General features: G+C 47.8%; 1 protein-coding gene across 5 annotated transcripts in view; it reads left to right on the top strand.

Moving 5' to 3' along the window:
* Window positions 1-15,321, top strand: part of EBF4 (EBF family member 4) — a 75,957-nt gene that overhangs the window by 11,205 nt on the left and 49,431 nt on the right. For all 5 annotated transcript variants that reach the window (XR_004431167.1, XR_004431166.1, XM_033185889.1 and 2 more), the window contains 5 exons: window positions 1,504-1,660; window positions 1,915-1,978; window positions 2,150-2,205; window positions 3,885-3,958; window positions 5,504-5,572. Coding sequence is in view for 3 of the 5 variants with exons in the window: in XM_033185889.1 (XP_033041780.1) it covers window positions 1,504-1,660; window positions 1,915-1,978; window positions 2,150-2,205; window positions 3,885-3,958; window positions 5,504-5,572 (420 nt within the window). In the remaining 2 variants the exon portion in view is untranslated. The remainder of the gene's footprint in view (window positions 1-1,503; window positions 1,661-1,914; window positions 1,979-2,149; window positions 2,206-3,884; window positions 3,959-5,503; window positions 5,573-15,321) is intronic.

The following is a 15,321-nucleotide window of genomic DNA, read 5'->3' as shown; positions in this document are numbered from 1 at the left end:
CAGAAGCTGCAGTGCTTTCATGATCTAACCTTGGAAGTTATATGCTATTACTCCCGCCATAGTCTCCTGGCCCCACAGGCCAATCCCAACACAATACAAGAGGAGGCTAACTAAGGGCATGAATCCCAGGCAGTGGGGATCACTGGGAACCATCTTGTAGACTGGCTCCCACTCGTGCAGAGCACCAGCCCTAGCCAACTCAAGCAGGGGCCATTCCTGGAGGGTGTCCCAGGCCCCCCCAAATACACCCATGTCTGTGGCCACAGCACCCTTTTCTCAAGGGAGGCTCTGGAGCCATGAGAGATCTAAGGAACACACTTTGGAAGGCCGTGGCTCAGAGAAGAGAATCTAACCCCTTCCCCCAGAGTCTGTGTCCCTTCATGATCTGGCACGAACTTCCAGTACAAACTTTCTTTCACTTCACATTTCGACACCTGCGGTACAGCAGCAGCCTCTACACATCCAGCCATTCCTTATGCTGTTTATTCTGCCCTTTTCCTCGTTCACCTATTGAGCTCCTGTTTATTCCTCAAGGACTTAGGGAAAAGTCACCATTCCATGAAGCCTTCCCTTCATCTCCCATAAAAAGAATTAATATTTTCTTCCTTTGCTTCTCGAGTGTTTTGCATGGTGACATCTTTCGGGGGGCACCTGCCCCTTTGTCTGATGTCGTACCTCTCTGTCTCTCTCCCCTCTTCCAGGCATTTGCCTCCAGCCCCAGTTGTTGCCGTGTGTCCAGGGCTTGGTGTATCATTGGGATGCAGGGGATATTTGGGGAAGAGGGAATCCCTGCCTCCTGCTCTCACTCTGGCCTTGCTTCTGGGCATGGTTTCTGATGAGCCAGGAGAGATCCCTTAGCAAGGCCAGATGAGAAATTCCTCCTGCCCAAGGGAGCCTATGGTTGTCTCTCCCAAAGCCTGGAGGCAGGTCCCTTTACATCTTGGGGGTGCTCCCCACCTTCAGCCAGGGCCCAGGCCAGGCAGACTAGTGGTCCTGAACCAGTTTGATGTCTGCAAGGGTCTAATGGACATCATCATTCCCCAGGCAACACCACAGGCTCATGACAGCCTCAGCCTGGGCTAGGGGTTTAGTGGGATATCTGTTCTAGGGCCCCCTGCGTCTCCTTGAATCCCTAAAGGGCAGTCACAACAGCTTCTGGTCAGAAAGATGGATTGGTTCATACTTTTGATTTTGGAGACCGGCCTTGCAAAATGTGTGGCCTAGGGAAAAGCCTGGGAGGTAGGCTGACAGGGTCTCCTCCTTTGCAGTCACCACTGTGCCTCTTGTTTTCCAGGGGGCAGTCTGGGGTGCCCTCAGTGCTGAGAGACCTCTATCTGGAAACGAGATGGCCCTGGTCAGGCTGGAAAGGGCCTGTCTGGTTGGATTAAACTCTTGGCATCTTGGAGCCATGTCCTGGCCAGCATGCCTGCCTGGCCTGAGGCACTGGAGTCTTTCTCACTGGGGGGCCCTTCCAGTGGTTTCCTAGCTCTTTTCCTCCCACAGTGGCGTGGGTCTGGCACGAGCACATTTTGAGAAGCAGCCTCCCTCCAACCTCAGGAAATCCAACTTCTTCCACTTCGTGCTGGCCATGTACGACCGTCAGGGGCAGCCCGTGGAGGTGGAGCGCACAGCCTTCATCGACTTTGTGGAAAAGGACCGAGTGAGAGGCTCGTGGGTTTGGCTGGAACTGGCCCCGGGAGGGAACCCACAACCACACACACACGCACACAGGCACATGCACACACACACACACCACACACACACACACACACACACACTGGGGCAGATGAATGGATGGATGCTGGCTGAGTGGCTGGAAGGGTGGGAAAGAAGTTGGGGTTAGGAGAAGGGGGTGGGCGAGGGAGGCTGGAGGATCCCTGAGCTCCCGAGCATCCTCCCATCTTGTCCCTGCAGGAGCCCGGGGCGGAAAAGACTAACAATGGGATCCACTACCGCCTCCGACTGGTGTATAACAATGGTGAGTGGAAACCCCTGCCCTGCCTGGCCCTGCCCCTGAAGTCTGAGCACTGCAGCATCATGCAACACCTAATGCCCCACGTGCCAGGTCTGGGGAGGGTGTGATGTGGTCTGATCATTGAGGCTGCGTATGCTCCCCTGGCAGCAAGCCCTCTCCGTCTTCCCATCCTAGGACTTCGGACGGAGCAAGACCTCTATGTGCGTCTCATCGATTCCATGTCCAAGCAGGTGAGTCAGTGCAGGGGATGCTGAGGCCCATCCCACTATCTTTCCGGACCCTGCCCCCCTCTGGTCTGAGTAAGCCTCCTTGTTCCTGCCTCATCTCCCTATGCCCTCCGTCCCCATCAGCCTAGCTCCCCCAGTTCCCACCCCAGCCTGTGCCGGAGGGTGTGTGGCTCTTGCCCTCTGTTCTAGAAAAGACAATATTTGTGCAAAAACCCTGGCTTGGGTCATGTTTCCTAGCAGCCCAGCTTTAGATGGGAACTCAGGTGCAGGTAGTTCATTTCGGGAGCTAGGAGGGGCTGCCGGGAGCAGGGGAGGGAGGCAGGCTGGACAGAAAACTGCACAGGGAGCTCTGGAGAAGGAGTGGCACCAGACATATCCCCCCTCGAAGCAAATACTAGGATTTTGTACCCCGTATCAATTAGTCATTGGCTGGGAACCACTCCTAAGGGTAGCTCGTAACCTCCCAGACATTTTCAGGCCAGGCAGTTCCTATCCACTGAGAGCAGTTCTCAGGAGGAAGCCCTCTGCAGCAGACGTCAGCCACAGCCACGGGAAGGTGCACGTGTCCAGTAAAGGGGATGTGGGCAGAGCCCCGAGAATTTCCACTGCAGACCCTCAGCACCTTGCTGATGTGACGGTCACGGGAAGGAGGTTCAGAGGCCAGCATAAGGAGCTGGAGGAAACTGAAACCTGAATAGGCCCTGATGGAGTCTGCCAAGACAGGGCCCCAAATCTCAGGGCTTTTCAGAGAAGCTGTGCATACTGGCAAGGAGGGGGCTGAGTCTCAAATGGGCCAGATTAGTGGGCTAGGAATGCAAGGTGGAGATTTGGGCTTCCTACACAGGCAGGGTCTTTTGGCAGCCTCCACCCAATCCCAGGGCAGAGGGAAGAATGGTTTTTCTAGAATACCCATGGCCACTGGGCTGGGGGAGGCAGGCCAGGCAGTGCCCAGTGGAACTGTCGAGGGGATAGGTGTGGAAGGGGTTCGAGGAAGTCGACAGAGAGAGGGATCCCACAAACGGGGGAAGGCACAGAGGGTTATAAACTGGGGAGGCAGATTTGCAGTTAGGAAGCTCACTTCTTGTTTCTGGGCAGAGGGAGGCTGGAAGACTGGTGAGGAGGTGATGCAGCAGTCCCAGGGGAAGACCAGGCCTGGGCTGGGGATGGTATAGGGGAAGAGGCGATAGGTATCTAGGGGGAAGAGGCAGCTGTGCAGCCCTCGGAGCTGACTGGGCTGGCAGGGATAGCTGAGAAGGACAACACTCATCAACAGAAGCAGAGGTCCGCCAGGACATGGAGGATGCACACAGGAGGATGCTGGGGGAGGGGAGGGGCCTGGTGCTGGGTGGGCACAGGAGTATGTCTACCCACCAGCCACCTGACCTTGGTCCTGGAGCCCTCGGGAATCCCCTGCCCCAAGCAGAGCCAGCTCTGGAAAGGGATGCCTGCAGACGGACAGAATCTGCAGACTTCATACCATTCTTGCCAGCCGGTGGTGGTCCGGTTTGGGAGGAGGGATTATCCTCCACGTGGGCAGCCCAGAGCAAGGCAGAGGGCGTGCTCTTCCCTGGGGCAGGGTCTCCCTGGGCCTAGGCTTGGGAGATGCCAGGCCCGTCCGTGCTGCCACCTGCACCTCAGAGGAGCTTCCTTCCCCTCCAGCCTGTGCACCTCCCTCTCCCCAGGCTATCATCTATGAGGGGCAGGACAAGAACCCCGAAATGTGCCGAGTGCTGCTCACCCATGAGATCATGTGCAGGTGAGATGGCCATGTCACTCACACCTCACCCCTCTGCCAAGGCGTTGCCGAGGACTCCACCCAGGCCCTGCCCCCTCGCCGCCCTTGCCCGTGGCTGCTCTCTGCTGCTGCTCCCTGGAGAAGCCTGGTGGCAGGTGATGAAGGGAGGGGTGAGGCCCCTGGGCACAGCGCTGGCTGAGGAGAGGGTCCTTGAGGCCCCATTAGTCTGGCCTGTTTATGTGGCTTCTCCGAGTGTTTTTGTAAGAGAGGCCTCCTGCCGCCACTGGGAAGCTTAGCTAATAAAGCTTAGGGGAGGGCTGCTGGGGATGTGGGAACAGGGCCTGGGAAGGCCTCTGGGATTAGCTGAGAAGCTAATCTTTGAGGAAATTTTGAACCCTAGGGCAGCTCTCTGGTGGGGCAGGGTGGGAGTGAGGGGGTGCACAGCTCTTGGCTCCCTTTTCCCCATTATCCAAGAACTTGGCATTTCTAGTAAGGTCTCCCCAGGAGATGCCAGTCATACAGGGTCCTCAGAGGCAGTTCCTGATGCATGGAAAAGAGAACAGGGTTCCGAAATCTGTGATTGGTAGCCAGGTGCCTGTAATCTCAGCTACTTGGAAGGCTGAGGCAGGAGGATCGCATGAGCCCAGGAGTTCAAGGCTGCAGTGAGCTATGATTACACCACTGCATTCTAGCCTGGGCGACAGATCCAGACCCTGTCTCTAAAAAAAAAATAAAGTAAAATAAACTTAAAATAAATAAATCTGTGGTTGGAACTGTGGCTACCCTTGGAAAGGGGAGTGACAAGGAAGAGGTACGACTGGCATCTGGGCTGCTGGCCACGCAGCACTTCTTGGTGTGGATGCTGCTTTCACTGGTAGATTCACTTTGTGGCCATTCATTGGCCAGGCACAGTGGCTCAAGCCTGTAATCCCAGCACTTTGGGAAGCTGAGGCAGGCGGATCACTTGAGGTCAGGAGTTCAAGACCAACCTGGTCAACATGGTGAAACCCCATCTCTACCAAAATTACAAAAATTAGCCAGGCATGGTGGTGTACACCTGTAATCCCAGCTATGTTAGGAGGCTGAGGCACGAGATTGCCTGAACTCAGGAGGCAGAGGTTGCTGTGAGCCAAGATCACGCCACTGTACTCCAGCCTGGGTGACAGAATGAGACTCTGTCTCAAAAAAAAAAAGAAAAAAAGATTCACTTTGTGGTCATTCATGAGCTCACTGTTTGAGCTCCTGTCTCTGCGTGGACTGTGTTTCCATAGAAAGAGACCCCGTAGGTGACCTGCCGCCTGCCCTTTCCTGAGTCCTCCAGGAGTGAGGTGCCTTTGGGGCAGGGCTCTCTGGCCAGCCTCAACCCCAGGCTAGGCTCTCAGGGTCCCTGCGGAGGAGCCACAGCCTTTCTTCCCCAAGGCCCTGGGAGTGAGCCCCTCCAGCCCAGGGATTCCACAACCGAGACAGGACATCAGCACCCTCAACTCGCCCCCCACAACTCACACACTGTCATGGCTGCCTCCTTCCTTGGCTTCCGCCTTCCCTCCTTCCTTATCTTTCCTTCAGCCGGTGCTGTGACCGGAAGAGCTGTGGCAACCGAAATGAGACGCCCTCAGACCCCGTCATCATTGACAGGTACAGACTCGGGGAGGGGGCCTGGAAGCTCAGAGGGGAGTGGGGGAGGGGCAGCTGTTTTCAACCACGGAGCACCAAGGCTCAAGGAAGGAGCGGAGCAGCCAGCTCCCCGGGGCACCAAATTGGGTGGCTCTGAGCAGAGAGAGAAACTGCCAGGCACCAGGGAGCCTCCAGCCATGGCCCCTGAGTGAGACACCTGGTGGCCAACTTTCTGGAGCTGCTTTCCCCAACTCCCTAAGAGAAAGAGCCGGGGAGGGCAGGTGGGAAGGGAGGGCAGGTGGGAAGGGAGGGCAGGTGGGAAGGGAGGGGAGGAACCAGCACTCAAGGACAGGTTGCCTAGGTAGAGTGGCCGGCATGGTCATGTCGGCAAAAACCGGGTGCAGGTTCCCAGTTCACCCCTGTGCTGTCTGACTTGACTTCTCTGAACATTCATTTCCTTCTCTGGAAAAGTGGGGAAACAGCTGGTGGGTTTCGGTCACAGAGTTGTCAAGGTGATGTATGTGAAAGTGCATTTGCACAACATGATTTCTATTTCTTTATTTTCTTTTTTGTGTATTTGTTTTGTTTTGTTGAGATAGGATCTCACTCTGTCACCCAGGCTAAAGTGCAGTGGTGTGGTCATGGCTCACTGCAGCCTCAATCTTCAAGGTTCCAGTGATCCTCCCACCTCAGCCTCCCAGGTAATTGGAACTACAAGCACACGCCTCCACGCCTGGCTAATTTTTTGTATTTTTTGTAGAGACCGGGTTTTGCCATATTGCCCAGGCTGGCCTTGAACTCCTGGGCTCAAGCAATCCGCCCACCTCGACCTTCCAAAGTGCTGGGGTTGCAAACATGAGCCACTGTGCCTGGCCTACTTCTTTTTGAAGAGGAAATGCATAAATAAGGTGCAAAAATTCAAATGGTACGAAACAGTAATTAGTGAAAAGTAAGTCTCCCTCCACCCCTATGTAGAGCATACTGTACATGTTATTTTTATTTTTTTTTTTGGGTAACGATGTATTTTAGATATTCCGTATAGGAACATAAGCCATATCTTATTCTCCTTTTAATAGAAAAAGCATTCATAGGTGCAAAAATTCAAGAAGTTTAAAAGGGTTTACAGCAAACTGTCTCCCACCTCTGTCTCCCAACCCATCCATTCTCCACCAAATAAGCTACCACTGTTACCATTTTCTGTTTTATCCTTCCTGAGACAGTTTGCACATATCCAATAAAACAGTTATATGTTCTTTTTGTACCCTTTCCTTTTGTTTTTATAAAAATGGTGACAGTGGCTGGGTGCAGCGGCCCATGCCAGTAATCCCAACACTTTGGGAGGCTGAGGCAGGGAGATTGCTTGAGCTGGTGAGTTTGAGACCAGCCTGGCCAACAGGGTAAAATCCTGTCTCAACAAAAAGTACACACACAAAAATTAGCTCGGCATGGTGGTGTACATCTGTGGTCCCAGCTACTCAGGAGGCTGAGGTGGGAGGATCACCTGAGCCCAGGAGGTCTAGACTGCCGAGAGCTGTGATTGTGCCACTGTACTCCAGTCTGGGCAACAGAGTGAGACCCTGTCTAAAAAATAATAATAATAAAATTAAATTTAAATTAAAATGGCGGCGGGAAGCACAACTTTTGGCACCTTTCTTTTTGCTTGAAAAATTTAGATCTGGGAGTTTACATCAGAACACAAGAAGTCACCTTATTCTTTTTTGTTGTTGTTGTTGTTGAGACGGAGTCTCGCTTGTTGCCCAGGCTGGAGTGCAGTGGCCGGATCTCAGCTCACTGCAAGCTCCGCCTCCCGGGTTTACGCCATTCTCCTGCCTCAGCCTCCCGAGTAGCTGGGACTACAGGCGCCCGCCACCTCGCCCGGCTAGTTTTTTGTATTTTTAGTAGAGACGGGGTTTCACCGTGTTAGCCAGGATGGTCTCGATCTCCTGACCTCGTGATCCGCCCGTCTCGGCCTCCCAAAGTGCTGGGATTACAGGCTTGAGCCACCGCACCCGGCCCGAAGTCTCCTTAATCTTTTTTTGCCACTGCAAAATATTTCATTGTATGGGTATGCCATAATTTATTTAAATAGTTGGCTATTGCTGGACATTTTGGTTGTTTTCATCCCTTTCAGGGATTTAAAAATGCTGCAGTGAATTACTTTGTTCATGTGTCATTTCACACATGTGTAAATTTATATGAAGGCTATTACTAAGTAGAATTGCTGGGACAAAGAATATGTGCATTTGTAGTTTTGATAGTTACTGCCAATTCGACCTCTGTAAGGGTTATACCAACGGCATTGAAACCAGCAATTTTGAGAATGCCTATTCCTTACACTCTGGCCAATTAAGTATTTTTGTTTATTTGTTCAATCAACAATTCTTGAGCATATACTCTGTGCCAAGATCTTTTCTATATGCTGTGGATTAAGCAATGACCAAAATAGACAAAAAGCCTTGTGTTCACGGGCTTACAATCTGGTAGGGGAAATAGACATTAACAAACTAAATGAGTAAAATGCATAGCATGTTAGATGGTGATAACAGCTAAGAAAAATAAAGCCATTGAGGAAGATCTGGGAGTGCCTAGGAAAGAAGGTTTGAAGCTTTAGGGTATTTAAGGTCTCACTGAAAAGATGACATTTGAGCCAAGACCTCAAGGAAGTAAGGGAGTGAGTGATGTATTTATGTATCTGCAGGAAGAATGTTCTCGGCAAGAGTGTGCCTGCAGTGTTTAAGGGACAACAAGGAGGCCCAGGTGGCTGGAGCAAGGAAGATAGTAGGAGGAAATGCTGTCAGAAATAATGAATGGGGCAGAGGAAGGCACGACCATGCAGGGTCTTATAGGCTGCATGTAGGCCATGCCTGTGGATCACTGTAAGGGCTTTGGCATGACATGGAAGCCATTGAGGAGTGTTGATAATGATAAGACCTGGCTTATATTATAGCAAGATCACTGTAGCTGCCATGTTGACAATGACCTGTACAAGGCAGGGAGATGAGTTAGGAAGCCAGTACAATACCCCAGGTGAAGGATGATGGAAGCTGAGACTAGGGATGCTATAGGGGAGGTTGTAAGAAGCAGCTGCCTTCTGTGTACATTTCATTTCATAGGCAGGACTGACAGGATTTGTTATGGAAGGAGAGAGAGAGAGAGTCAAAGATTCAAAGATGTCTCCAAGGTTTCTGACCTGATCAACTTAGAAGGATGGAGTTTCCTGAGAAAGGTGTGATTTGGGGAAGAGCAAGTTTTGGAGGAGAAAGATCTGGAGTTTTGTTTGAGCATGTTATGTTTATGATGTTCACGGAACATCCAAGTGAGGAGCTGAAAAAGCTGCTGAAAACATGAGGATGGGTCTCAAGACAAAGGTTCAGGCTGCAGATGTAAATTTGAATGAATGAAATCATCGAAGGGATCAGTATTGATAGCAAACAGAAGAGGCCTAAGAACTGAATCCTGGGGTGTCTAGTATTTAGAGGTCATTGAGACGTGGAACCAGCAAAGGAGAATGAGAAGAAATGAACAGTGAGGTAAGAGGGAAGTCAGGGGAGTATCATGTCCTGGAGCCAAGATAAGAAAATGTTCCAAGAAGGAGGCATCTGCGTCGAGTGCTGCTCATGGATGTGATAACAAAGACTAGGGACTGACCATTAGATTTAGCAATGAGGAGGATATTGGTGACTGCCACAGGAGCCACTTCAGTGGAGTGGAGAGGCAGAAGTCTGATAGGATTGTGTCTAAGAGAGAACAGGAGGAGAGAGATTGGAGACAATGAGTAGAGGAACTCTTTTGAGTTTTGCTCTAAAGAGATCAAAGGAATCAGATGATGGCTGGAGCACAGTGTATGGCCTAGAAAAAATGTAGCTTGCTCATATGCTGATGAGAAACAGCCAGGAGGGAAGGGAAAAATGAGGATGCAAGAAAGAGGGGAGAATTGCTGAAGCTATATCCTTCAGATGGCAAAAGGGATGGGACCTAGTGCACAGATAGAGAGGCTGGTTTTAGCTGGGAGCATAGGCAGTTCATCCATGGAAAAGCAGGGAAGACAGAGAACATGGACACAGAAGTGGATAAATGGGTATATCCAAGTGGGAGCTTGGACGTTCTCTTCTGATTGCTTTGTTTTCTCCGTGAACTAAGAACCAAGGTCAACAGTTGAAGGTAAGGATAGAGAGGGAGACACTAGAGGGCGTGATGTAGTTATCCAAGAGAGTGAGTGAACCAGGGGGATGAATGTCATGTGATTGACAAGCAGCACTGAGGGTATCCCTGACATTTATGATCATAAATTTGGTGATAACTTTCTCCAGCCATGTTGAGCTGCACAGGTGCAGGTGCAGAATAGGTGAGTGGTTGCATAAAACCAGAGTTAGGGGTTTGTCAGTTGAGTAGAAGGAAACATGAGAGGGCAAGAGAGTGAAATGTATGTGCAAGGGGATATTTATTTTTTTAAAATGAAATGATTTAAGCTGGGTAAAGAGAGGAGTATGATGAGAGTGTGGACGTCAGTTCTGATGGGGCCAAAGAATTGTTGGAGTTGAGATATGAGACGGGTTGAGCTGGATATTAGCTGCATGGAGAATGGGTTGCCTGCAGATGGGATTCAGGATTGAATTGGTAATGCGTGGCCAGGGAAGGTGGAGATAAGATCCTTGGAGAAAAGATGCTCACAGAATGGAGAAGAGAGTGCATTGGAAGAATTATCTGTCTATACTGACATTGAAATAATCAAGAATTATGACAGGGACAAATGTTCAAGGGTGTATATAATGATCCAGGAGTAAAGCTTCATGAAGTGAAGGTAAGTGATCTAGGGAAAGATAACCGGCAGCAACAAGCACTGGTTACCTTAACTGTTTTTTTCTCATATTTCTGCATCGTGTAAGTGAACAGCGGTATCCCAGTGACTTCCATTTCTCTTACTCTGAGTGAGGTTGAGCCCACCGGGTCTATTTAAAGGCTATTTGTGTTTCCTTTACTGTGAACTGTCTGTTCATATCCTGTGCTTATTTTTCTTTCCTTCCCTCCTTCCTTCCTTTTTTGCTTCCTTCCTTCCTTCCTTCCTTCCTTCCTTCCTTCCTTCCTTCCTTCCTTCTCTCTCTTTCTCTCTTTCTTTCTTCACTTTCTTTCTTCTTTTTTGACAAGGTCTTGCTCTGTTGCCCAGGCTGGAGTGCAGTGGCACAATCATAGCTCACTGCACTTCAACCTCCTGGGCTCAAGCCATCCACCCACCTTAGCCTCTGAAGTAGCTGGGACCACAGGCTCACGCCAACAAACCCAGCAAACTTGTGTATTTTTTTGTAGAGATGGGGTTTTGCCATGTTGCCCAGGCTGGTCTCGAACTCCTGGGCTCCAGCAATTCTTCTGCCTTGGCCTCCCAAAGTGCTGGGATTACAGGCAAGAGCCACAACACCCCACCATGTGCTTAAAATTACTGATTTTTTAAAAAATTGATTTGTAGGAGTATGTATTAATGAAATTGTCCCTTTGTGATGGGTTGTCCATTTTTTTTTTTTTTTTTTTTTTTTTTGAGACGGAGTCTCACTCTGTCACCCAAGCTGGAGTGCAGTGGCCGGATCTCAGCTCACTGCAAGCTCTGCCTCCCGGGTTCACGCCATTCTCCTGCCTCAGCCTCCCGAGTAGCTGGGACTACAGGTGCCCGCCACCTCGCCCGGCTAGTTTTTTTTTGTATTTTTTAGTAGAGACGGGGTTTCATAGTGTTAGCCAGGATGGTCTTGATCTCCTGACCTCGTGATCCGCCCGTCTCAGCCTCCCAAAGTGCTGGGATTACAGGCTTGAGCCACCGCGCCCGGCCATTGGGTTGTCCATTTTTTTAAGTCATTTAACTTTGCCTATGATGAAATTTGCCCAGTTTCTAAATCTTTTACATACTCTGGGTTTTCATTATATTTACAAAGGCCTTTATCACTCCAATGTCATTTTTAAAATGTATCCTGTGGTTTCTTCCAGGATTTAGATGGTTTCATTGTTTACATTTAAATGTTTGATTCATTTGAAAAATATTTTGTTATTATGTCCTATATGATACATGCAAAAGAAAAATAAAACAAAATAAAAATTTTAAGGTATAATAACCAATGTACACCTGTGAACCTACCAACAAACTTAAAATTAGAACATGAGAAATAACACTGAAACCAGCTCCTCCCAGTCTCATACCACTGCCTAACCCTCTCCTACAGGTAAACCAAGTTTTGTGTTTATCATGACCTTGCTTGTTAAAAAAAAAATTCATCACAGATTGCATCATCCTAAAAAAAGTGTGTAGGTGTAGTTTAGTTGTGCTTGTGTTTAACTTTATAAAAAACATGATATCGTGTTGCGGCAACCTTCTGCAATGCTCTTTTTAAATTCAGCATATTTCTGAGATTTATCTGTCTTGTATTTAGGTTTTGCTATTATAAGCAAAGCTGCTATGAGCATTCTTGTTTGTGTATCTTAATTTGAATAAATACAAGAGTTTGTTTAGGATATAAACTAGGACAGGAATTGTCAGGTCATGGGATACGCAGGTGATCATCTTAACAAATTAGTGTCAACTGTTTTCCAAGGTGGTTTGACTAAGTAACACTCCCACCCACAATATTGAGTTTCTATTGCTCCATATCCTCACCAACACTTAATAATGTCACACTTCTTATCGTTTGCCAACCTAGTGGGTGTACAGGGAATTTTGTGATGGCCTTAATTTGCATTTTCCAGATTACTATTGAAGTTGAACATCTTTTAATTTGTTTGCTTATTTATTTATTTATTTATTTATTTATTTTTGAGACACAGTTGCACTCCGTCGCCCAGGCTAGAGTGCAGTGGTGCAATCTCGGCTCACTGCAACCTCTGCGTCCCTGGTTCAAGTGATTCTTGTACCTCAGCCTTCTGAGTAGCTGGGATTACAGGTGCGCCATCACACCCTGTTAATTTTTGTATTTTTAGCAGAGATGGGATTTTGCCATGTTGGCCACGCTGGTCTCGAACTCCTGACCTCAAGTAGTCTGCCTGCCTTGGCCTCCCAAAGTGCTGGGATTACACGTGTGAGACACGACACCCGGCTTTTTGTTGTTGTTGCTGTTGTTGTTTTGAGACAGGGTCTCATTCTGTTGTCCAGACTGGAGAGCAATGATGTGATTATAGTTCACTGCAGCCTCTACTCCTGGGCTCAAGCAATTCTCCCACCTCAGCCTCCTGAGTAGCTGGGACTAGAGATGTGTGTCACTATGCCTGGCTGATTTTTTTTTTTTTTTGTAGAGACAAGATCTCACTGTGTTGCCCAGGCTGGTCTCAGTCTCCTCGGCTCAAGCGTACTCCTGCCTTGGCATCTCAAAGTGCTGGAATTACAGGCTTGAGCCATTGTGCCTGGCCTGCCTTAGTGATTCTTTATAGATCCTAGATACTGATCCTTTCTCAGAGTAGTACATTGCAAGTTGTTTTTTAATTTTTTTTTTTTTTTTTTTGACAGAATCTCAGTTTGTTGCCCAGGCTGGAGTGCAACAGCACAATTATAGCTCACTGCATCCTCTAACTCCTCTAACTCCTGAGCTCAAGCAACTCCCCCATCTCAGCTTCCCAAGGAGCTAGGATTACAGGTGCATACCACTGCACCTGTCTAATTTTTAAAAACATTTGGTAGAGACAGTGTCTCACTATGTTGCCCAGGCTGGTCTTGAACTCCTGGGCTCAAGCAATCCTCCTGCCCCAGCCTCCCAAAGTGCTAGGATTACAGGTATGAGCCACTGTGCCTAGCCACAAATATCTTTTTTTTTTTTTTTTTGAGACACAGTCTCACTCTGGCTAGAGAAGTGCAGTGGCATGATCTCAGCTAACTGCAACCTCCACCTCCCAGGTTTAAGCGATTCTCCTGCCTCAGCCTCCTGATTAGCTGGGATTACACATGCGCACCATGACACCTGGCTGATTTTGTATTTTTTGTAGAGATGGGGTTTCACCATGTAGGCCAGGCTGGTCTCAAACTCCTGACCTCAGGTGATCCACCCACCTCAGCCTCCCAAAATGCTGGGATTATAGGCGTGAACCACCGAGCCCAGCCTTACTCTGTGTTTTACTTTAAAAATCTTGCCAGGCACAATAGCTCATGCCTGTAGTCCCAGCTACTCAGAGGTTGAGGTAGAATGATTGCTTGAGCCTGGAAGATCGAAGGTGCAGTGAGCCGTGATCCCATCACTGCACTCCAGCTGGGGAACAGAGTAAGACACTGTCTAAAAAAAAATTCTTTTTCTCAGCTGAGGTCATGAAGATATTCTTCTATATTTTCTTCCAAAGGTTTCACAGTTTTCCCTTTCACATTTAAGTTTGTCATCCCTGTGGAACTAATTAGGGGTATGGTGTGAATTAAGGAATCAATGTAATTATTTTTTACTTAGGAACTACCGATTATTCCAATACCATTTATTTATTTATTTATTTATTTATTGAGATGGAGTCTTGCTCTGTCGCCCAGGCTGGAGTGCAGTGGCGCGATCTCGGCTCACTGCAAGCTCCTCCCTCAGCCTCCTGAGTAGCTGGGACTACAGGCACCCGCCACCACACCCGGCTAATTTTTTTGTATTTTTAGTAGAGACAGGGTTTCACTGTGTTAGCCAAGATGGTCTCGATCTCCTGACCTTGTGATCCGCCCACCGCGGCCTCCCAAAGTGCTGGGATTACAGGCTAATACCATTTAATCCTTTCCCACTGAGTTGTAGTACCAGCTATGTCCTATATCAAGTTTTCTGCTATTTGTGGGTCTGTTCCTAGGCTCTCCATTTTATTCCTTAGATCTATTTGATAACTCCTATGTAATCATCACTTTTTAAAATCACTATGTCTTTATAATACCAATGCAAGGACAAGTGTATAGGGCAAGTCTCCCACCTTCCCTGAACATTCTTCAGTTGAATATTGGATATTTTGATCTTTTGTGTTTCCATGAACACACCACACTCCTCTTAGAGTTTTAAGTAATATTACAATGAACCTATATGTCAATTTGAAGAAGTATTTGTCTTTATGCTACTGAGTCTTCTGATCCATGAATATGGTTTATCTCACCATTTTTGTAGATCTTCTTTAATGCTTTTCGATATAGTTTTATAATTTTTTAATAAAGACCACAAATACTTATTGTTTTCATTAATTCATTTATTCAATAAATATTTATTGAGCATCTACTATGTACCAGGCACTAGGTAAATAGTACACTTACCAGGTTCTAAGCTTTAGGAATACAAGAGTAAACAAAGTGGACAAAAACACTTGTTCTCCTGGAGAGAGAATATATAGGGATGGGCAATAAATAATTTTTATAAGTCTTTAGAAGGTAATAAATGAAAAAATAGAGAAAAATAAAACAAATTAGGATTGGGGGAATATACAATTTTAAATGAGGTGGTCAGTCAGGCCAAATTGAGAAAGTGGGGTTACAGGAAACACTGAAGAGATGAAGAAATGAGCTATTGTATGGGTAGCTTATTTCCAGATACTATTTGTATTTTGTTGCTATTGTAAGTGGCATCTTTTGTTCTGTTTTCTAATTCTTTGTTTATATTATTGTAGAGAAATGCAATTATTTTTGCATTGATCTTTGTCTTTAGATTTGCTAGACAGCCATCTTATACAAACAAATACTATTTTGTTATCCAGTCCTTATACATTTTATTTCTTTTTCTTGCTTTATTGCACTGGCTAGAACCTCAGTTACAGCTTTGAATATAAGCAGTGGCAGTGGGCATTCTTTTTTTTATTTGAGACAGAGT

This window comes from Trachypithecus francoisi, unplaced genomic scaffold, assembly GCF_009764315.1.
Source record: "Trachypithecus francoisi isolate TF-2019V2 unplaced genomic scaffold, Tfra_2.0 Lachesis_group21, whole genome shotgun sequence".
Taxonomy (NCBI): domain Eukaryota; kingdom Metazoa; phylum Chordata; class Mammalia; order Primates; family Cercopithecidae; genus Trachypithecus; species Trachypithecus francoisi.
Note: the sequence above shows the minus strand (reverse complement) of the source record. Positions and strands in the feature narration are given on the sequence as shown.